At 44.0% G+C, this 23,565-nt stretch overlaps 1 protein-coding gene across 1 annotated transcript in view; it reads right to left on the bottom strand.

Annotated features, from left to right (window-relative positions):
* Nucleotides 1-6,695: 6,695 nt before the first annotated feature.
* The window catches only part of LOC137535625 (zinc finger protein 268-like), a 34,162-nt gene continuing 17,292 nt past the window's right edge, over nucleotides 6,696-23,565 (bottom strand). Inside the window, exon 2 of the mRNA XM_068257484.1 lies at nucleotides 6,696-8,694. Within this exon, the coding sequence (XP_068113585.1) occupies nucleotides 6,773-8,694 (1,922 nt within the window). The 3' untranslated portion in view covers nucleotides 6,696-6,772. The remainder of the gene's footprint in view (nucleotides 8,695-23,565) is intronic.

Raw genomic sequence — 23,565 nt, 5'->3', positions numbered from 1 at the left:
AAGATATATTTGACCTACAGTGATGTATGAGGAGAGGTCAAATGGCCAAACGTGGGAGTATTTAGTTATGGGGAAATGTGAACTGTGTTAAGCTCATTGTACCAATTTGCCACTGCTAATGTTTCCATAATGAAAGCCAATATTAGCAGTGACAGGGGGCACCCTTGCCTTGTGCCACTGGTAATGCTGAAGGGTTTACATTTACAACCTGAGTGTGAGACCGTAGCCATCGGGTTTGTGTAAAGAGCACACCAACCAATCGTAAACGTTTGCTGTGCTCACAGTGTCTCTGCCTCCAGAAGTCTCTAGTGGATGAGACCTGTATGGTAGCTGTGACATAGTATGATGGGATCAGCGGGTCTTTGCCACAGCAATCTCTTGTTATCAGGAGTGGTTGTTCAGCCAGATAAAAGTGTTCTGGCTTTTATTTACTTTTCAGGAGAGCCATGGCTGCATGTGACAGCAGATGCTGCCTCATATGCATAGATAGAGCAGCTGGTTTATTAACCTTTGCACTGGAATGCATAGAAAGTGTACACAGGCAAGCTGTAACTAGGCTTAGTACTATATGTAGCCATGTTTATCTCATCATCTCACCTCAGTTCAGGGAGTTTAAAGTGGATCCGAGATAAACTTTTACTCACTGTGTAATTGTGTTCATTTCATATCTTTTATAGGGCATTCCTCAAGCCAAATACTTTTTTTAATAATCTAATTCCCTATAAACTAAACAAGCCTCACCCACAGTTTCTCCAGAGTGCCTTGCCACTCTGAGACCCATGTAGCAAGGGCTTATGGGAGCTCAGTCTGGGCAGGAGGTGGAGGAAGTTACTAGACAGAGATTTTCTGAGGCAGAGGGGAGGAGGAGAGGGGAGTGAAGTTTTCACAGGCTGAGGGCTGGAGCTGCAGAGCAGCTTGCCTGTGTAATTATCACAAGCAGAATATGGCTGCTCTCATTGTATCACAGGAAGAAATAATCATATTTTGCTGAAGCAGTTTGCAGCTAGATTTGAAGTGTAAACTATCTAAACTTTAGATAAGATACAGTGGCCTCAATTCACTAAGCTTATCTCCTGTCTTTAATAACATTTCTAGAGTTATCACCATGGTGACGGGGCATGTTGTATTCAGGAAACATTTTACCTCAGGCAACCCTAAAGTTAACTCTTCTGTCTTTAAGTTAACTCTTCAATCCTACTCCAGAGTTAAAGACAGGCTGTTTATTAACTGCGTGTGAAAATATCTACAGAGGAGGTAACTTAGCTACACAGGAGGTAACTCTTGCCTACTTATCTCCCGCACGATCTTAGTGAATTGAGGCCATAGAAAAGTTACTTGCTATAGTTAGTTTTTCATCTCGGATCCACTATAATGCTTTACAAACTAATGCACTGAGCAGCATGAAAGAGTCCTCAGGACACAAATGTCTGAGAAGCTGAGATTTACTGGTACACTATAGTAGACAGACGTAGTCCGGCACTCAAATGCTGACTCTGGGGGGATTGAGGGCTCCACTCAGAAAGCACCTAGCATATGCGTGCTTGCTAGCAACTTCCACCACCCTTGGGTAGGGACCTTCACACAGGCTCACAGTCCAAAGCAGGAGGTGTGCAGCAAGTGGGGTCAGTGCAGGGCACAACATACAATTAGCACATGTGAAAGAAAGGATACTGTGCACCTGTCTCCTTGCTCGAACTGCCGTTTTATTTTCTTCACACAGCCTGTGGTAAACAGTTATGACATACATGCGTAAATAACGTCAAACCTGAACTGCTGAAGGTGCTGCGGTGGCTGAGGGAGGGTGACCAGGGACAGATAGGACGACACAACAGCCGTTTCACGCCACTCGGGCGCTTGTTCACGTGCGTGTCCGTGCATAAGCGGCGCCGGGCGGCTTCCGAGTAAACTCTTCAAGCCACGCCCCCGGCGCCGTCTCATTGGAGTGGAATTGTGATGGGGAAAGGGTCGGAGAGTGAAGGGGCGTGGCTTCGCCGTCCAGCGGCGCAAAGACCACGTCAGTGACCAAAACAGGGCTGCATCCAAACACTGCCCAGTATAATGACACTTGTGATATACAAAGCTGTGAACAAAAAGTAATAAATACGTGTTACGATCTTCCCTACGGAAGAAAAATATAATCTGTGCTGTGAAAACATACACATTTTCGTAAATATTGTGAACATATATAACTACCTTGAAACACTCTTACTGTGCGCTATGCAACACCTATAGATACCCCACTGACGTTTGCCTAGGAGCGCTATTAGTCATTAAATCTACCTTTATTATGCTACATAAAATCATTATTTTATTATATTGCCATATTTCTTATGGTGTTGCCCCTAAAAAGGTAGAAAACCCCAAACTACCCTGAAACCCCATTAAAAAAGAGAGACCAGGAGGAACGGTGCGATTTTGGATGACCTATTAGGTGTATTCACCTCTCAGGACTGCCAACCCATCTATTCCCTTTATTTACAAAAGACTACTGCCTCTCTAAGGTTCAACCAATCCCACGCCTCATTGTGAGATAGGTCCATTCTATTAGGGTACGTATCCCAAAAGGAACCAAGAAAAGGGAAAAGGGAGGAACAAGGAAGGGAAAGGAGGGGACAAAGGGGGACAGATCATAGGGAGTTCCCTCGAGCCCCGAGAACGGATCCCCCACATGCACCAGGGGCCGCCTCTCAGTATCACCTATCATGCAGTGTACAGACAGAGGTCTGTATCCAGGGCAACCAGGACAAGCCAGGCCATCCAATAGGAGGTGGATGTCTGCATTTGTTACTGGCCCCCAGGGGCACTCCACTCACTCTATATAATCATTTTAAATTTTTAAATTTTAAATTTATAAATTTCGAACAGGGGCATAATGCCTGCTGTTTTGGAACCATTGTCCAGTGATCACTAATAGTAGCTCATGGGGGAATCTGCGGACCACACTGGTCCTTCCCCAGAGCCCCCTCTGGCTCTTGATCGTACTAATATAGAATGAGCGGTGATAGTTACATCATGCTTCTGTTTTTGCTTATATTCGTACATGGCTGCCAACTCCACTTCCCGCATGACCTGGTGAGCCCAGTTAGTCACCTGGTGGACCAACGGGTGCAGTCCAGGAAGGAAAAAGGGGGGAGGTCAATCAAGAACAGTCCCCTACGAGTGCTACCCCAGGGGAGAGGAAAAGAGAAAAAAGAAAAGAAAAAAAGAAAAGAAAAGAAGGCCAGGGATACCCAAGGGATACCTAAGGGGGGAAAAAAACCGGGGGGTGGTGGAGAATCTAGGGGTCAAGGAAACAGGCCAACTCCAGTCTATCATTCAGGCCCAACGGGCCCATGGCTTCAGAGCGTAGGATGACCCTTGATTCCCGTCTGGTTAACTCTCGGTCACGGTCACCCCCTCTTCGTGACGGGGTGACGTGTAGGAGGCCCGCGAATCTCAAGCACCTAGCCCTCCCACCATGGACTTCCCTTACATGTTCAATCAGTCTGGGACTGCCCTTGCCCGACTTGATTGATTTAAAATGTTCACCCACTCTCTCCTTGAGGGGGCGGGTTGTTTTCCCAACGTAGTAGAAAAGACAGGGACAGAACACCACATAGGAAACAAACCTGGTTTGACATGTAATAAAGGCTCTCACTTCCCATTGTAGACCACCCAAGCGGTAGTTGGTGCCCTCCCACATGTTTGCACAGAAACCACAATTGCCACATTTGTGGTTACCCTTTGGGCGGCTACCTGTCAGCCAATTGTGAATGGGGGCCGAGCGGTACTCACTCCGAGTTAGAGTGTCTCCCAAGGTAGGGGCCCGCCTAAACACCACCCTTGGGGGATTTGGGAAGACCTTTTGTAGTGCTGGATCTCGTCACCACCCCCCAATTCTTCTTAACGATCTGAGTCAACTTTCTTGACATTGGGGTATAGTCAAAAGTGAGGGTTATGGAGTCTGGCTTCCTACGGTCTCCAGAGCTCCTTGAAAGGAGGGAACTCCTGTCTGCTTTTCTAGCCCTGTCACGGGCCTCCTCCAGGGAGCGTCTGTCATACTTTCTTGCTCCCAGCCGCATAGACAGCTCCTGCGCCTGTAGATCAAAAGTGTCTAGGCTGGAATTGTTCCGCCTCAGACGCAGGTACTGGCCGTATGGCAGGGAAGTCTTGACGTGCCTAGGATGAAAACTGTCTCTGTGGAGCAAGGAGTTAACAGCTGTGGCCTTTCTGTACCCCTCACAGGTCAAGTTGGCCCCATCGGGCCTAATCCTCAGATCCAAGAAACTGATGGATTGGTCGCTCATTTCTGATGTAAAGCGCATGTTCACCTGATTATCATTGAGGTAATTCATGAAGGCGCCAAACTCCTCCCCACTTCCCTGCCACACGACCAGCACATCGTCCACATATCTGGCCCAAATTTTTATGTTTTGTCTGAACGGGTTCCTGGGGTTCGACACATAGTCCTCTTCCCATGCTCCCAAGAAGAGGCCTGCATAGGTACATGCCACAGAGGTCCCCATGGCCGTCCCGGATATTTGGTGGTACCATCTTCCTTCAAACATGAATGAATTATGCTTTAATATAAAGCCCAGGCATTCACAAAGGAAGTCTTTGTATCCTTCGTCCTTATTGGTTCTGTCCAGGAATCTCCGAACCGCCTTCAGTCCCTCCTCGTGGGGGATCCTGCTGTATAAACTCTTCACATCAATGGTGGCCAGATGGCAATCTGGTCTCCACGAAACACCCTCAATTAAGTTAATTGTATCTAGGGTGTCCGCCAAATAGGCTGGGACCCCCACGAGTAAAGGGCGTAACAGGTGGTCGAGGAACCTGGACAGACGTTCCGTCAGGGAGCCACAACCCGAGACAATGGGTCTCCCCGCTGACTTGTGTAGTTTAGGAAGGTGGTACCACACAGGACTCCGGGGGGACATGGGGAGTAGGTCCACTGCCAATCTCTGTGTCATGTACCCTTTCTCAACTCCTCGTCTCAACAATGAACGAAGAGTTGTTTGATATTTAATAGTGGGGTTGCCCCCCAATTTTTTGTAAAACTCATTATTACCTAGTTGCCTGTAAGCCTCCTTGGTATAGAACTCGCCCGACATGATCACCACATTTCCCCCTTTATCCGCCTGTTTTATCACCAGGTCGCGGTGCTGTTTAAGCCACCTAATGGCGGCTTTATCCGTTTTGCTCAAATTATCTGGAGCTCGGTTATAGCACATTGCCTTCATCTCCGCCGCGACCTGGTGAAAGAACTGGTCAATCGGGGAACCGGGGGGAATGGGTACGGGCCGTATGGACTTACATGCCCGGAAGTCGACAGGGTTGCCCAATGACAGATTTTGCAGAGCTTCAGACTCTCCCTCTAGTTCACAAGAGCCTCCCTCCTCCCACAGCTCCTCTAGTATCCGGAGTGCCTCTATCTCGGTGACGTCCCAGTCCACCGTGGGACTGAACCCTAGAGTAGACACGGGACTTACTACCGATGTCGGGCCTCCATCACTCTGTCCTCGGAGCGCCCCTGTTCGAAATTTATAAATTAAAAAATTTAAAATGATTATATAGAGTGAGTGGAGTGCCCCTGGGGGCCAGTAACAAATGCAGACATCCACCTCCTATTGGATGGCCTGGCTTGTCCTGGTTGCCCTGGATACAGACCTCTGTCTGTACACTGCATGATAGGTGATACTGAGAGGCGGCCCCTGGTGCATGTGGGGGATCCGTTCTCGGGGCTCGAGGGAACTCCCTATGATCTGTCCCCCTTTGTCCCCTCCTTTCCCTTCCTTGTTCCTCCCTTTTCCCTTTTCTTGGTTCCTTTTGGGATACGTACCCTAATAGAATGGACCTATCTCACAATGAGGCGTGGGATTGGTTGAACCTTAGAGAGGCAGTAGTCTTTTGTAAATAAAGGGAATAGATGGGTTGGCAGTCCTGAGAGGTGAATACACCTAATAGGTCATCCAAAATCGCACCGTTCCTCCTGGTCTCTCTTTTTTAATGGGGTTTCAGGGTAGTTTGGGGTTTTCTACCTTTTTAGGGGCAACACCATAAGAAATATGGCAATATAATAAAATAATGATTTTATGTAGCATAATAAAGGTAGATTTAATGACTAATAGCGCTCCTAGGCAAACATCAGTGGGTATCTATAGGTGTTGCATAGTGCACAGTAAGAGTGTTTCAAGGTAGTTATATATGTTCACAATATTTACGAAAATGTGTATGTTTTCACAGCACAGATTATATTTTTCTTCCGTAGGGAAGATCGTAACACGTATTTATTACTTTTTGTTCACAGCTTTGTATATCACAAGTGTCATTATACTGGGCAGTGTTTGGATGCAGCCCTGTTTTGGTCACTGACGTGGTCTTTGCGCCGCTGGACGGCGAAGCCACGCCCCTTCACTCTCCGACCCTTTCCCCATCACAATTCCACTCCAATGAGACGGCGCCGAGGGCGTGGCTTGAAGAGTTTACTCGGAAGCCGCCCGGCGCCGCCTATGCACGGACACGCACGTGAACAAGCGCCCGAGTGGCGTGAAACGGCTGTTGTGTCGTCCTATCTGTCCCTGGTCACCCTCCCTCAGCCACCGCAGCACCTTCAGCAGTTCAGGTTTGACGTTATTTACGCATGTATGTCATAACTGTTTACCACAGGCTGTGTGAAGAAAATAAAACGGCAGTTCGAGCAAGGAGACAGGTGCACAGTATCCTTTCTTTCACATGAAGCTGAGATTTACACCCAAAACATTTCCCACATGCAGCACATGAATATGGCTTCTCACCAGTGTGACAGCTCATGTATGATAAGGTCTGATCTCTGTACAAAACATTCCCCACACTCAGCACATGGATACATCGTCTCCCCAGTGTGAGTTTTCTCATGTATGCCAAGCTCTGATTTCTGTACAAAACATTTCCCACACTCAGCACATGGATATGGCTTCTCTCCAGTGTGAGATCTCTCATGTATGACAAGCTGTGATTTAAATACAAAACATTTCCCACACTTAGTACATGAATAGGGCTTCTCTCCAGTGTGAATTCTATTGTGACATATAAGAGATGATTTCTGTGCAAAACATTTCCCACACTCAGCACATGAATAGGGCTTCTCACCAGTGTGAGATCTCTCATGAATAATAAGTTGTGATTTCTGTACAAAAGTTTTCCCACACTCAGCACATGAATATAGCCTTTTTACAGTGTGGGATCTCTCGTGTATGACAAACTGTGATTTCCATGCAAAACATTTCCCACACTCAGCACATGTATATGGCTTCTCACCAGTGTGAGTTCTCTCATGTATGACAAGGTAAGATTTCTGTACAAAACATTTCCCACACTCAGCACATGAATAGGGCTTCTCTCCAGTATGAGATCTCATGTGTATGACAAGCTGAGATTTAAATACAAAACATTTCCCACACTCAGCACATAAATATGGCTTCTTTCCAGTGTGAGATCTCTCATGTATGACAAGCTGTGATTTCCATACAAAACATTTCCCACACTCAGCACATGAATATGGCTTCTCACCAGTGTGAGATCTCTCATGTATGACAAGATATGATTTCTGAACAAAACATTTCCCACACTCAGAACATGCATAGAGCTTCTCGAGTGTGTGAGTTTTCTCATGTGTGATAAGCTCAGCACATGAATAGGGCTTGTCTCCGGTGTGAGTTCTCTCCTGACTGACAAGATGTGATTTCTGTACAAAACATTTCCCACGCTTAGCCTGAGAACAGTGCTTCTTTCCCTTGCAAGAATTCTGATGTCTGACAAGATGTGATTTCTGTACGTAAGACTTCCCACACTCAGCACATGAATAGGGCTTCTCTCCAGTGTGATATCTCCAATGTATGACAAGCTGTACTTTCTGTGCAAAACATTTCCCACACTCAGCACAAGAATAGGGTTTTACACCAGTGTGAGTTTTCTCATGTATGACAAGCTCTGACTTGTGTACAAAGCATTTCCTACACTCAGCACATGAATAGGGCTTTTCACCAGTGTGAGATCTCTCATGTACGGCAAGCTGTGATTTATATACAAACCATTTCCCACACTCAGAACATGAATAGCGCTTCTCACCAGTGTGAATTTTCTCATGTATGACAAGTTCTGACTTTTGTGCAAAACATTTCCCACACTCAGCACATGGATAGGGCATCTCCCCAGTGTGAAATCTCTCATGTCTGACAAGCTGTGATTTATATAAAAAACATTTCCCACACTCAGCACATGAATATGGCTTCTCACCAGTGTGAGATCTCTCATGCCTGACAAAATATGATTTTTGAAAAAAACATTTCCCACACTCAGCACATGAGTACGGCTTCTCCCCAGTGTGATATCTCTCATGAATGGCAAGAAGTGATTTCTGTACAAAACATTTCCCACACTCGGCACATGAATAGGGCTTCTTTCCAGTGTGTGATCTCTCATGTATGACAAAAGGTGATCTCCGCACAAAACATTGCCCACATGTGGAGCAGGAATAAGACCCTCCAGCAGGGGGAGAGCTGTCCTGGGTATGAGGCCCCTCAGGGTTAGACAGGTGAGGAGAGTCTGGGGGAATATTTGGGGTCACCAGGATATCTGCAGGAGACTCTTGTCCAGTGACATCATCATCCGTTGTACAGTCTGTGGATACAGAGAGACGAGTCTCTGAGAGGTTCCTGATGCCGGGACTCCGCGCTGCAAATAGAGAAACATCATCACTTCCTGTTAGAGAATTCTGAGGGGAGGAGCAATTATCATTAGGGGCGGTCAGTGAGCTGCTGATAATTCCAAGTTGGTGCAAAGATGATGCAGAACAGGAATGGACCAAATATAGCAGCTGCATTACTTTGCATATAATTTGCACCATCTCAGAGTTATTTGCATGTCACTGACCATCACTAGTAATCAGCCTGACATAGAACTGCAGAAGGTTGTGCTCATTACAGGCAGCCAATCACAGGACAATAACTTCGCCTTGCATGAATATTAACTAACTATCAATTAAGCCAAACAAATGCATTTCCTGACAAATCTGATTATCTGCATACAATTTGCATGACATTTGCATACAGTCAGATTTATCCACACCTCACCGACCCTCCCTAATAGTAGTGCTCACACTCAGTCGGTAATTACGAGTTCCTTTAATTACCAATCGGTAATAGCACTTACTAAATCGTAAATGGAAATTTGTAATCAGGAGAAATTATGAATGCCGACTACAGATGTACTCGAATTTGCATCCAAAATGTTATTTATGAGTCGGTAATTAGGGGTGACTTGGAATAACTATGAGAATACACTTCAGACCGTCCACAGTGTCCCTGGCAAGCCCCTAGCAACCAATAGGAATGAGGTAAGCTTGGGCCCACCCCTCCTTATATAAAGTGACGGCCATTTTAGGAATTCTCCTTGCAGAGCTATACACACACACTATGCAATCTGACTGTACAATCACCAATCTTACCACTTTTATGTAGTATAAGAGACTACCTAAAACTATATATTCAAGTCATAGTGAATTTATTGGTGTTATATGCAAGGATGTTGGTTAGAGATGGCCCGAACATCAAATTTTGGGTTCGTGAACTTCCGCAAATGTTTGTGAACATGTGATCCCGGTGACCCGCCGTAGACTTCAATGGGCAGGCAAACTTAAATAGATACTTAAACATGGGCCACCCACACTAGGTGGCTCCCCCATCAGAGTTAGAGATGTACTCTCATGTAGATCCAAATTCCTGCTTTACTGTTTGCTATGCCTTGTAATAGATTCTACATGTCCTCAAGGCCCACCAACAGTACATGCTTTGCAGGAAACCACAAACATCCACAGGGGGGGCGGTAGTTAGTGTCTCAGCAGGGCTGATTTACTACCTCTGTGAATTTCCACAAAACATGCACTGTTTCCTGGGCCTTGAGGACAGGGTTGAGGAACACTGCACTAGACTGATAGAACCTATGGCACATAGAGATGTCCCAAACGGTTCCAGGCGAACTTCGGGTGGTTCGCCTTCGCCGGTGAAGGCGAACATTCCCGGAAATCCTATTCACCCCATAATGCTCTATGAGGGTCAACTTTGACCCTGTACATCACAGTCAGCAGGCACATTATAGCCAATCCGGCTACACTCAGCCCTGGAGCCCCACCCCCTCTTATATAAGGCAGGCTCCGGCAGCCATTACACTCACTCGTGTGCCTGCTGCTAGTCAGTATAGGGCGAGCTGCTACAGACTTGTTCTCCCAGGGACAGATTAGTCAGGCTCTTGGCTTGTTAACTTGCTCCTGGCTGAATCTTATTGCTTAAATAGCACCCCTCATTCAACAGCTCTTTTCAGAGCTAATCCTGTTATGTGTTTTTTTCCTGTGTGTCAAACTGACACTTGTGTTGTTGCATATACAGCATTGCTAATTCATACAGTGTGTGCCACTGCCAGCAGCCCAGCAGCATTCAGTGACTACCTGTGTGTGTGACAGGGAGCTGCACATTGTACTACACAGTACTGCATATACCTACTAGTACCTGTTGTGTTTAGTTAACCCACCTCATCACTTTAAATACCTACCTTTGTGTTGAGTGAACCCACCTCACTGCATCTAACTACCTTTGTGTTGAGTGAACTCACCTCACTGCATATAACTACCTTTGTTACGTGAACTCACCTCACTGCATATAACTAGCTGCTGTGTTGAGTGAATCCACCTCACTGCATATAACTACCTTTGTGTTCAGTGAACTCACCTCTCTGCATATAACTACCTTTGTGTTGAGTGAATCCACCTCACTGCATATAACTACCTTTGCGTTGAGTGAACTCACCTCACTGCATATAACTACCTTTGTTGAGTGAACTCACCTCACTGCATATAACTACCTTTGTATTGAGTGAACTCACCTCTCTGCATATAACTACCTTTGTGTTGAGTGAACTCATCTCACTGCATATAACTACCTTTGTTACGTGAACTCACCTCACTGCATATAACTAGCTGCTGTGTTGAGTGAATCCACCTCACTGCAAATAACTACCTTTGTGTTCAGTGAACTCACCTCTCTGCATATAACTACCTTTGTGTTGAGTGAATCCACCTCACTGCATATAACTACCTTTGCGTTGAGTGAACTCACCTCACTGCATATAACTACCTTTGTTGAGTGAACTCACCTCACTGCATATAACTACCTTTGTATTGAGTGAACTCACCTCTCTGCATATAACTACCTTTGTGTTGAGTGAACTTATCTCACTGCATATAACTACCTTTTGTGTTCAGTGAACTCACCTCACTGCATATAACTACTTTTGTTGAGTGAACTCACCTCACTGCATATAACTAACTTTGTGTTGAGTGAACTCACCTCTCTGCATATAACTACCTTTGTGTTCAGTGAACTCACCTCACTGCATATAACTACCTTTGTTAAGTGAACTCACCTCACTGCATATAACTAGCTGCTGTGTTGAGTGAACTCACCTCACTGCATATAACTACCTTTGTGTTGAGTGAACTCACCTCACTGCATATAACTACCTTTTGTGTTCAGTGAACTCACCTCACTGCATATAACTACCTTTGTGTTCAGTGAACTCACCTCACTGCATATAACTACCTTTGTTAAGTGAACTCACCTCACTGCATATAACTAGCTGCTGTGTTGAGTGAACTCACCTCTCTGCATGTAACTACCTTTGTGTTGAGTGAACTCATCTCACTGCATATAACTACCTTTTGTGTTCAGTGAACTCACCTTACTGCATATAACTACTTTTGTTGAGTGAACTCACCTCTCTGCATGTAACTACCTTTGTGTTGAGTGAACTCACCTCACTGCATATAACTAACTTTTGTGTTCAGTGAACTCACCTCACTGCATTTAACTACCTTTGTTGAGTGAACTCACCTCTCTGCATGTAACTACCTTTGTGTTGAGTGAACTCACCTCACTGCATATAACTAACTTTTGTGTTCAGTGAACTCACCTCACTGCATTTAACTACCTTTGTTGAGTGAACTCACCTCACTGCATATAACTACCGTTGTGTTGAGTGAACTCACCTCACTGCATATAACTACCGTTGTGTTGAGTGAACTCACCTCACTGCATATAACTACCGTTGTGTTGAGTGAACTCACCTCACTGCATATAACTACCTTTTGTGTTCAGTGAACTCACCTCTCTGCATATAACTACCTTTGTGTTGAGTGAACTCACCTCACTGCATATAACTACCTTTTGTGTTCAGTGAACTCACCTCACTGCATATAACTACCTTTTGTGTTCAGTGAACTCACCTCACTGCATATAACTACCTTTGTTGAGTGAACTCACCTCACTGCATATAACTACCTTTTGTGTTCAGTGAACTCACCTCTCTGCATATAACTACCTTTGTGTTGAGTGAACTCACCTCACTGCATATAACTAGCTGCTGTGTTGAGTGAACTCACCTCACTGCATATAACTACCTTTGTGTTGAGTGAACTCACCTCTCTGCATATAACTACCTTTGTGTTAAATGAACTCACCTCTCTGCATATAACTACCTTTGTGTTGAGTGAACTCACCTCACTGCATATAACTACCTCTGTTGAGTGAACTCACCTCACTGCATATAACTACCTTTGTGGTGAGTGAACTCACCTCAGTGCATATAACTACCTTTTGTGTTCAGTGAACTCACCTCACTGCATATAACTACCTTTTGTGTTCAGTGAACTCACCTCACTGCATATAACTACCTTTATGTTGAGTGAACTCACCTCACTGCATATAACTACCTTTTGTGTTCAGTGAACTCACCTCTCTGCATATAACTACCTCTGTTGAGTGAACTCACCTCACTGCATATAACTACCTTTGTGTTGAGTGAACTCACCCCTCTGCATATAACTACCTTTGTGTTGAGTGAACTCACCTCTCTGCATATAACTACCTTTGTGTTGAGTGAACTCACCTCTCTGCATATAACTACCGTTGTGTTGAGTGAACTCACCTCACTGCATATAACTACCTTTGTGTTCAGTGAACTCACCTCTCTGCATATAACTACCTTTGTGTTGAGTGAACTCACCTCACTGCATATAACTACATTTTGTGTTCAGTGAACTCACCTCTCTGCATATAACTACCTTTGTGTTGAGTGAACTCACCTCACTGCATATAACTACCTTTGTGTTGAGTGAACTCACCTCTCTGCATATAGCTACCTTTGTGTTGTGTGAACTCACCTCTCTGCATATAACTACCTTTGTGTTGAGTGAACTCACCTCTCTGCATATAATTACCTTTTGTGTTCAGTGAACTCACCTCACTGCATATAACTACTTTTGTTGAGTGAACTTACCTTACTGCATATAACTACCTTTGTGTTGAGTGAACTTACCTCTCTGCATATAACTAAGTTTTGTGTTCAGTGAACTCACCTCATTGCATATAACTACCTTTGTTAAGTGAACTCACCTCACTGCATATAACTAGCTGCTGTGTTGAGTGAACTCACCTTACTGCATATAACTACCTTTGTGTTGAGTGAACTCACCTCACTGCATATAACTAGCTGCTGTGTTGAGTGAACTCACCTCACTGCATATAACTACCTTTGTGTTGAGTGAACTCACCTCTCTGCATATAACTACCTTTGTGTTAAATGAACTCACCTCTCTGCATATAACTACCTTTGTGTTGAGTGAACTCACCTCACTGCATATAACTACCTCTGTTGAGTGAACTCACCTCACTGCATATAACTACCTTTGTGGTGAGTGAACTCACCTCAGTGCATATAACTACCTTTATGTTGAGTGAACTCACCTCACTGCATATAACTACCTTTTGTGTTCAGTGAACTCACCTCTCTGCATATAACTACCTCTGTTGAGTGAACTCACCTCACTGCATATAACTACATTTTGTGTTCAGTGAACTCACCTCTCTGCATATAACTACCTTTGTGTTGAGTGAACTCACCTCTCTGCATATAGCTACCTTTGTGTTGTGTGAACTCACCTCTCTGCATATAACTACCTTTGTGTTGAGTGAACTCACCTCTCTGCATATAATTACCTTTTGTGTTCAGTGAACTCACCTCACTGCATATAACTACTTTTGTTGAGTGAACTTACCTTACTGCATATAACTACCTTTGTGTTGAGTGAACTTACCTCTCTGCATATAACTAAGTTTTGTGTTCAGTGAACTCACCTCATTGCATATAACTACCTTTGTTAACCAGCTGAGCGGTCTGGACGAGCTCAGCTCGTCCAACACCGCCAGCGGCTGCCGCTCAGGCCCTGCTGGGCCGATTTTAATGAAATAAAAAGCAGCACACGCAGCCGGCACTTTGCCAGCCGCGTGTGCTGCCTGATCGCCGCCGCTCTGCGGCGATTTGCCGCGAGCAGCGGCGAAAGAGGGTCCCCCCAGCCGCCTGAGCCCAGCGTAGCCGGAACAAAAAGTTCCGGCCAGCGCTAAGGGCTGGATCGGAGGCGGCTGACGTCAGGACGTCGGCTGACGTCGATGACGTCACTCCGCTCGTCGCTATGGCGACGATATAAGCAAAACAAGGAAGGCCGCTCATTGCGGCCTTCCTTGTTTATTCTGGGCGCCGGAGGCGATCGGAAGATCGCCTCCGGAGCGCCCTCTAGTGGGCTTTCATGCAGCAACTTTCAGTTGGCTGCATGAAATAGTTTTTTTTTTATTTAAAAAAAACCCTCCCGCAGCCACCCTGGTGATTTAATCAGAACGCCAGGGTGGTTAAGTGAACTCACCTCACTGCATATAACTAGCTGCTGTGTTGAGTGAACTCACCTTACTGCATATAACTACCTTTGTGTTGAGTGAACTCACCTCTCTGCATATAACTACCTTTGTGTTGAGTGAACTCACCTCTCTGCATATAACTACCTTTTGTGTTCAGTGAACTCACCTCACTGCATATAACTACCTTTTGTGTTCAGTGAACTCACCTCTCTGCATATAACTACCGTTGTGTTGAGTGAACTCACCTCTCTGCATATAACTACCTTTGTGTTGAGTGAACTCACCTCTCTGCATATAACTACCTTTGTGTTGAGTGAACTCACCTCACTGCATATAACTACCTTTGTGTTGAGTGAACTCACCTCACTGCATATAACTACCTTTTGTGTTCAGTGAACTCACCTCTCTGCATATAACTACCGTTGTGTTGAGTGAACTCACCTCACTGCATATAACTACCTTTGTGTTGAGTGAACTCACCTCACTGCATATAACTACCTTTGTGTTGAGTGAACTCACCTCACTGCATATAACTACCTTTGTGTTGAGTGAACTCACCTCACTGCATATAACTACCTTTGTGTTGAGTGAACTCACCTCACTGCATATAACTACCTTTGTTGAGTGAACTCACCTCTCTGCATATAACTACCTTTGTGTTGAGTGAACTCACCTCACTGCATATAACTACCTTTGTGTTGAGTGAACTCACCTCACTGCATATAACTACCTTTGTGTTGAGTGAACTCACCTCACTGCATATAACTACCTTTGTGTTGATTGAACTCACCTCACTGCATATAACTAGCTGCTGTGTTGAGTGAACTCACCTCTCTGCATATAACTAAGTTTTGTGTTCAGTGAACTCACCTCACTGCATATAACTACCTTTGTTGAGTGAACTCACCTCACTGCATATAACTACCTTTGTGTTGAGTGAACTCACCTCACTGCATATAACTAGCTGCTGTGTTGAGTGAACTCACCTCACTGCATATAACTATCTTTTGTGTTCAGTGAACTCACCCCTCTGCATATAACTACCTTTGTGTTGAGTGAACTCACCTCACTGCATATAACTACCTTTGTGTTGAGTGAACTCACCTCTCTCTGCATATAACTACCTTTGTGTTGAGTGAACTCACCTCTCTGCATATAACTACCTTTTGTGTTCAGTGAACTCACCTCTCTGCATATAACTACCTTTGTGTTGAGTGAACTCACCTCACTGCATATAACTACCTTTGTGTTGAGTGAACTCACCTCTCTGCATATAACTACCTTTGTGTTGAGTGAACTCACCTCACTGCATATAACTACCTTTGTGTTGAGTGAACTCACCTCACTGCATATAACTACCTTTTGTGTTGAGTGAACTCACCTCTCTGCATATAACTACCTTTGTGTTGAGTGAACTCACCTCACTGCATATAACTACCTTTGTTGAGTGAACTCACCTCACTGCATATAACTACCTTTGTGTTGAGTGAACTCACCTCACTGCATTTAACTACCTTTGTTGAGTGAACTCACCTCTCTGCATATAACTACCTTTTGTGTTCAGTGAACTCACCTCACTGCATATAACTACCTTTGTGTTGAGTGAACTCACCTCTCTGCATATAACTACCTTTTGTGTTCAGTGAACTCACCTCACTGCATATAACTACCTTTGTTGAGTGAACTCACCTCACTGCATATAACTACCTTTGTGTTCAGTGAACTCACCTCTACATATAACTACCTTTGTGTTGAGTGAACTCACCTCACTGCATATAACTACCTTTTGTGTTCAGTGAACTCACCCCTCTGCATATAACTACCTTTGTGTTGAGTGAACTCACCTCACTGCATATAACTAGCTGCTGTGTTGAGTGAACTCACCTCACTGCATATAACTACCTTTGTTGAGTGAACTCACCTCTCTGCATATAACTACCTTTGTGTTGAGTGAACTCACCTCTCTGCATATAACTACCTTTGTGTTGAGTGAACTCACCTCACTGCATATAACTACCTTTGTGTTGAGTGAACTCTCCTCTCTGCATATAACTACCTTTGTGTTGAGTGAACTCACCTCACTGCATATAACTACCTTTGTGTTCAGTGAACTCACCTCACTGCATATAACTACCTTTGTGTTCAGTGAACTCACCTCTCTGCATATAACTACCTTTTGTGTTGAGTGAACTCACCTCACTGCATATAACTAGCTGCTGTGTTGAGTGAACTCACCTCACTGCATATAACTACCTTTGTGTTGAGTGAACTCACCTCACTGCATATAACTACCTTTGTTAAGTGAACTCACCTCACTGCATATAACTACCTTTGTGTTCAGTGAACTCACCTCATTGCATATAACTACCTTTGTGTTGAGTGAACTCACCTCTCTGCATATAACTACCTTTGTGTTGAGTGAACTCACCTCTCTGCATATAACTACCTTTTGTGTTGAGTGAACTCACCTCATTGCATATAACTACCTTTGTTAAGTGAACTCACCTCACTGCATATAACTAGCTGCTGTGTTGAGTGAACTCACCTCACTGCATATAACTACCTTTGTTGAGTGAACTCACCTCTCTGCATATAACTACCTTTGTGTTGAGTGAACTCACCTCTCTGCATATAACTACCTTTGTGTTGAGTGAACTCACCTCACTGCATATAACTACCTTTGTGTTGAGTGAACTCACCTCACTGCATATAACTACCTTTGTGCTGAGTGAACTCACTTCTCTGCATATAACTACCTTTGTGTTGAGTGATCTCATCTTACTGCATATAACTACCTTTGTGTTGAGTGAACTCACCTCACTGCATATAACTACCTTTTGTGTTCAGTGAACTCACCTCACTGCATATAACTACCTTTGTTGAGTGAACTCACCTCACTGCATATAACTACCTTTTGTGTTGAGTGAACTCACCTCTCTGCATATAACTACCGTTGTGTTGAGTGAACTCACCTCACTGCATATAACTACCTTTGCTGAGTGAACTCACCTCACTGCATATAACTAGCTGCTGTGTTGAGTGAACTCACCTCAGTGCATATAACTACCTTTGTGTTGAGTGAACTCACCTCAGTGCATATAACTACCTTTTGTGTTCAGTGAACTCACCTCACTGCATATAACTACCTTTGTTGAGTGAACTCACCTCACTGCATATAACTACCTTTGGGTTGAGTGAACCCACCTCACAGCACTTACCTAGCATCCCCCCGAGATGGACAAAATGGACAAACCAGGTAGAGGAAGAGGTAGAGGCAGACCCAGAGGAAGGCCACAAGGCACCAGCAGGTCTGTGCGAGGTGGTGTTGCTGTGATTTCGTGCAGACCTGGCCCAAAGTACAGTGCTCAGAAGAAGGCACGTGCCATCACTTCCCAAAATTGTGAGAACGTGCTTGAGTATTTAACACAGAACACCTCATCTCCAGCAGCCACCAGCACTACAACAAGCACCACATCCGCTGCATTTGACACTTCGCAGGAGTTATTTGGTGGTGGTGAAATCACTGATTCCCAGCCACTACTGCAACAACAAGAAGGCACAAGTACACCACCTCATACGTCTGAGTTAGGTGGCGATAGTATGGACTATGTGTGAGGAGGGGGATGATGAAGCACCTGATGTTGGGGCAGTTGTGGAGGTGTCTGAGGAAAGCGAAGCTGGCCAGGAGGATTAAGACGAAGATTATACGGATGCCACATATGTTCCCAATAGAGGAGATGACCAGGGGGACAGTTCAGAGGGGGAGCCAGAGAGGAGTAGGAGGAGATGACTCCATGATAGAAGCAGAGGGAGCTCGTCCTCAGAAACAGCTGGGGGCAGTGTCCGGCGCCATGTATTGCCAGCTATGGACAGCTAGCCAACATGCCCTTCAAGGTCAGCTGCTGATGCCACCGTAGTGCCATCTGCCAAGGGGGGCTAAGCGGTTTGGAATTTTTTTAACGTGTGTGCCTCATTTAGGAGCAAAGCCATCTGTTCTCTCTGCCTCTAAAAATTGAGCCGTGGAAAGGCCAACACTCACGTAGGGACAAGTGCCTTACGAAGGCACCTGAAGGAAAGGCACAAACAGCTATGGGAAGAACACCTGAGGAAAAGCAGCACCCCTCAAAAGACAAGCCACCCTCATTCTCCTCTTCTTCCTTCAGAACTATTAGCTCGGCAGCTATTACCATACAAGCTGGTCGAGTCGGAGGCTTTCCATAAATTTTTGGCCATTGGGACACCGCAGTGGAAGATACCAGGCCGCAATTATTTTTCACAAAAGGCCATACCCAAACTGTACGTGCAGTTGAGAGGCAAGTGGTGTCATCTCTGGCACACAGCGTTGGGTCAAGGGTCCACCTGACCACGGATGCCTGGTCTGCCAAGCACGGGCAGGGCCACTACATTACGTACACAACCCATTGGGTCAACCTGGTGACCGATGGCAGCAAGCAGGGAGTACATGGCTGCGCAGCGGACCAACTTGTCACACCTCCACGTCTTGCAGGCAGGCCTCCAGCCACCTCCTCTCCTTCTCCTCCTGCGACATTCTCTTTGCTGTCATCCTCCTCCTCCTCGGCTGAGTGTCAGTTGAACTTTAGCGGTGCTGCCATCTCCTCCTCTCCAGCTACACAGCCCCATCTCCCCAGGGCCTATGCTGCATGCCAGGTACGACGGTGTCACGCAATTGTAGACATGTCTTGCCTCAAAGCGGAGAGTCACACTGGACCAGATCTCCTGGCTGCTCTTAACAAAGAGGTGGAGCAATGGCTGACCCCGCACCAGCTGGAGATCTGCAACGTGGTGTGTGACAATGGCAGCAATCTCATTTCCGCATTGAATTTGGGAATATACTTTATGTACAGGTATGGATACTGGGGCTATACTTTATATACAGGTACGGATACTGGGGCTATACTTTATATACAGGTATGGATACTGGGGCAATTCTTTATATACAGGTATGGATACTGGGGCTATACTTTATATACAGGTACGGATACTGGGGCTATACTTTATATACAGGTATGGATACTGGGGCTATACTTTATATACAGGTATGGATACTGGGGCTATACTTTATATACAGGTACGGATACTGGTGCTATACTTTATATACAGGTACGGATACTGGGGCTATACTTTATATACAGGTATGGATACTGGTGCTATACTTTATATACAGGTACGGATACTGGGGCTATACTTTATATACAGGTATGGATACTGGGGCTATACTTTATATACAGGTATGGATACTGGGGCTATACTTTATATACAGGTACGGATACTGGGGCTATACTTTATATACAGGTATGGATACTGGGGCTATACTTTATATACAGGTACGGATACTGGGGCTATACTTTATATACAGGTATGGATACTGGGGCTATACTTTATATACAGGTACGGATACTGGGGCTATACTTTATATACAGGTACGGATACTGGGGCTATACTTTATATACAGGTACAGATACTGCTGCTATACTTTATATACAGGTATGGATACTGGGGCTATACTTTATATACAGGTATGGATACTGGGGCTGTACTTTATATACAGGTACGGATACTGCTGCTATACTTTATATACAGGTATGGATACTGGGGCTATACTTTATATACAGGTACGGATACTGGGGCTATACTTTATATACAGGTATGGATACTGGGGCTATACTTTATATACAGGTACGGATACTGGGGCTATACTTTATATACAGGTACGGATACTGGGGCTATACTTTATATACAGGTACGGATACTGGTGCTATACTTTATATACAGGTATGAATACTGGTGCTATACTTTATATACAGGTATGAATACTGGTGCTATACTTTATATACAGGTACAGATACTGGTGCTATACTTTATATACAGGTATGGATACTGGGGCTATACTTTATATACAGGTACGGATACTGGGGCTATACTTTATATACAGGTATGGATACTGGGGCTATACTTTATATACAGGTACGGATACTGGGGCTATACTTTATATACAGGTATGGATACTGGGGCTATACTTTATATACAGGTACGGATACTGGGGCTATACTTTATATACAGGTACAGATACTGGGGCTATACTTTATACACAGGTATGGATACTGGGGCTATACTTTATATACAGGTATGGATACTGGGGCTATACTTTATATACAGGTACAGATACTGGGGCTATACTTTATATACAGGTATGGATACTGGGGCTATACTTTATATACAGGTACAGATACTGGGGCTATACTTTATATACAGGTATGGATACTGGGGCTATACTTTATATACAGGTACGGATACTGCTGCTATACTTTATATACAGGTACGGATACTGGGGCTATACTTTATATACAGGTACGGATACTGGTGCTATACTTTATATACAGGTATGGATACTGGTGCTATACTTTATATACAGGTACGGATACTGCTGCTATACTTTATATACAGGTACAGATACTGGTGCTATACTTTATATACAGGTACGGATACTGGGGCTATACTTTATATACAGGTATGGATACTGGGGCTATACTTTATATACAGGTACGGATACTGCTGCTATACTTTATATACAGGTACGGATACTGGGGCTATACTTTATATACAGGTACGGATACTGCTGCTATACTTTATATACAGGTATGGATACTGGGGCTATACTTTATATACAGGTACGGATACTGGTGCTATACTTTATATACAGGTACGGATACTGGGGCTATACTTTATATACAGGTACAGATACTGCTGCTATACTTTATATACAGGTACGGATACTGGGGCTATACTTTATATACAGGTATGGATACTGGGGCTATACTTTATATACAGGTACGGATACTGGGGCTATAGTTTATATACAGGTATGGATACTGGGGCTATACTTTATATACAGATATGGATACTGGGGCTATACTTTATATACAGGTATGGATACTGGGGCTATACTTTATATACAGGTATGGATACTGGGGCTATACTTTATATACAGGTACGGATACTGGGGCTATACTTTATATACAGGTATGGATACTGGGGCTATACTTTATATACAGATATGGATACTGGGGCTATACTTTATATACAGGTATGGATACTGGGGCTATACTTTATATACAGGTATGGATACTGGGGCTATACTTTATATACAGGTACGGATACTGGGGCTATACTTTATATACAGGTATGGATACTGGGGCTATACTTTATATACAGATATGGATACTGGGGCTATACTTTATATACAGGTATGGATACTGGGGCTATACTTTATATACAGGTACGGATACTGGGGCTATACTTTATATACAGGTATGGATACTGGGGCTATACTTTATATACCGGTACGGATACTGCTGCTATACTTTATATACAGGTACGGATACTGGGGCTATACTTTATATACAGGTATGGATACTGGTGCTATACTTTATATACAGGTACGCCTACTGGTGCTATACTTTATATACAGGTACGGATACTGGGGCTATACTTTATATACAGGTATGGATACTGGGGCTGTACTTTATATACAGGTATGGATACTGGTGCTATACTTTATATACAGGTATGGATACTGGTGCTATACTTTATATACAGGTATGGATACTGGGGCTATACTTTATATACAGGTATGGATACTGGTGCTATACTTTATATACAGGTATGGATACTGGGGCTATACTTTATATACAGGTATGGATATTGGTGCTATACTTTATATACAGGTACGGATACTGGTGCTATACTTTATATACAGGTACGGATACTGGTGCTATACTTTATATACAGGTATGGATACTGGTGCTATACTTTATATACAGGTACGGATACTGGGGCTATACTTTATATACAGGTACGGATACTGGGGCTATACTTTATATACAGGTACGGATACTGGGGCTATACTTTATATACAGGTACGGATACTGGGGCTATACTTTATATACAGGTATGGATACTGGGGCTATACTTTATATACAGGTACAGATACTGGTGCTATACTTTATATACAGGTACGGATACTGCTGCTATACTTTATATACAGGTACGGATACTGGGGCTATACTTTATATACAGGTACGGATACTGGGGCTATACTTTATATACAGGTACGGATACTGGGGCTATACTTTATATACAGGTACGGATACTGGGGCTATACTTTATATACAGGTACGGATACTGGGGCTATACTTTATATACAGGTACGGATACTGGGGCTATACTTTATATACAGGTATGGATACTGGGGCTATACTTTATATACAGGTACAGATACTGGTGCTATACTTTATATACAGGTACAGATACTGGGGCTATACTTTATATACAGGTATGGATACTGGGGCTATACTTTATATACAGGTATGGATACTGGGGCTATACTTTATATACAGGTACGGATACTGGGGCTATACTTTATATACAGGTACGGATACTGGGGCTATACTTTATATACAGGTATGGATACTGGGGCTATACTTTATATACAGGTACAGATACTGGTGCTATACTTTATATACAGGTACGGATACTGCTGCTATACTTTATATACAGGTATGGATACTGGGGCTATACTTTATATACAGGTACGGATACTGGGGCTGTACTTTATATACAGGTACGGATACTGGGGCTATACTTTATATACAGGTACGGATACTGGTGCTATACTTTATATACAGGTATGGATACTAGTGCTATACTTTATATACAGGTATGGATACTGGGGCTATACTTTATATACAGGTACGGATACTGGGGCTATACTTTATATACAGGTATG

The sequence above is a fragment of the Hyperolius riggenbachi genome, chromosome 10, assembly GCF_040937935.1.
Source record: "Hyperolius riggenbachi isolate aHypRig1 chromosome 10, aHypRig1.pri, whole genome shotgun sequence".
In the NCBI taxonomy this organism is placed as follows: Eukaryota; Metazoa; Chordata; class Amphibia; order Anura; family Hyperoliidae; genus Hyperolius; species Hyperolius riggenbachi.
Note: the sequence above shows the minus strand (reverse complement) of the source record. Positions and strands in the feature narration are given on the sequence as shown.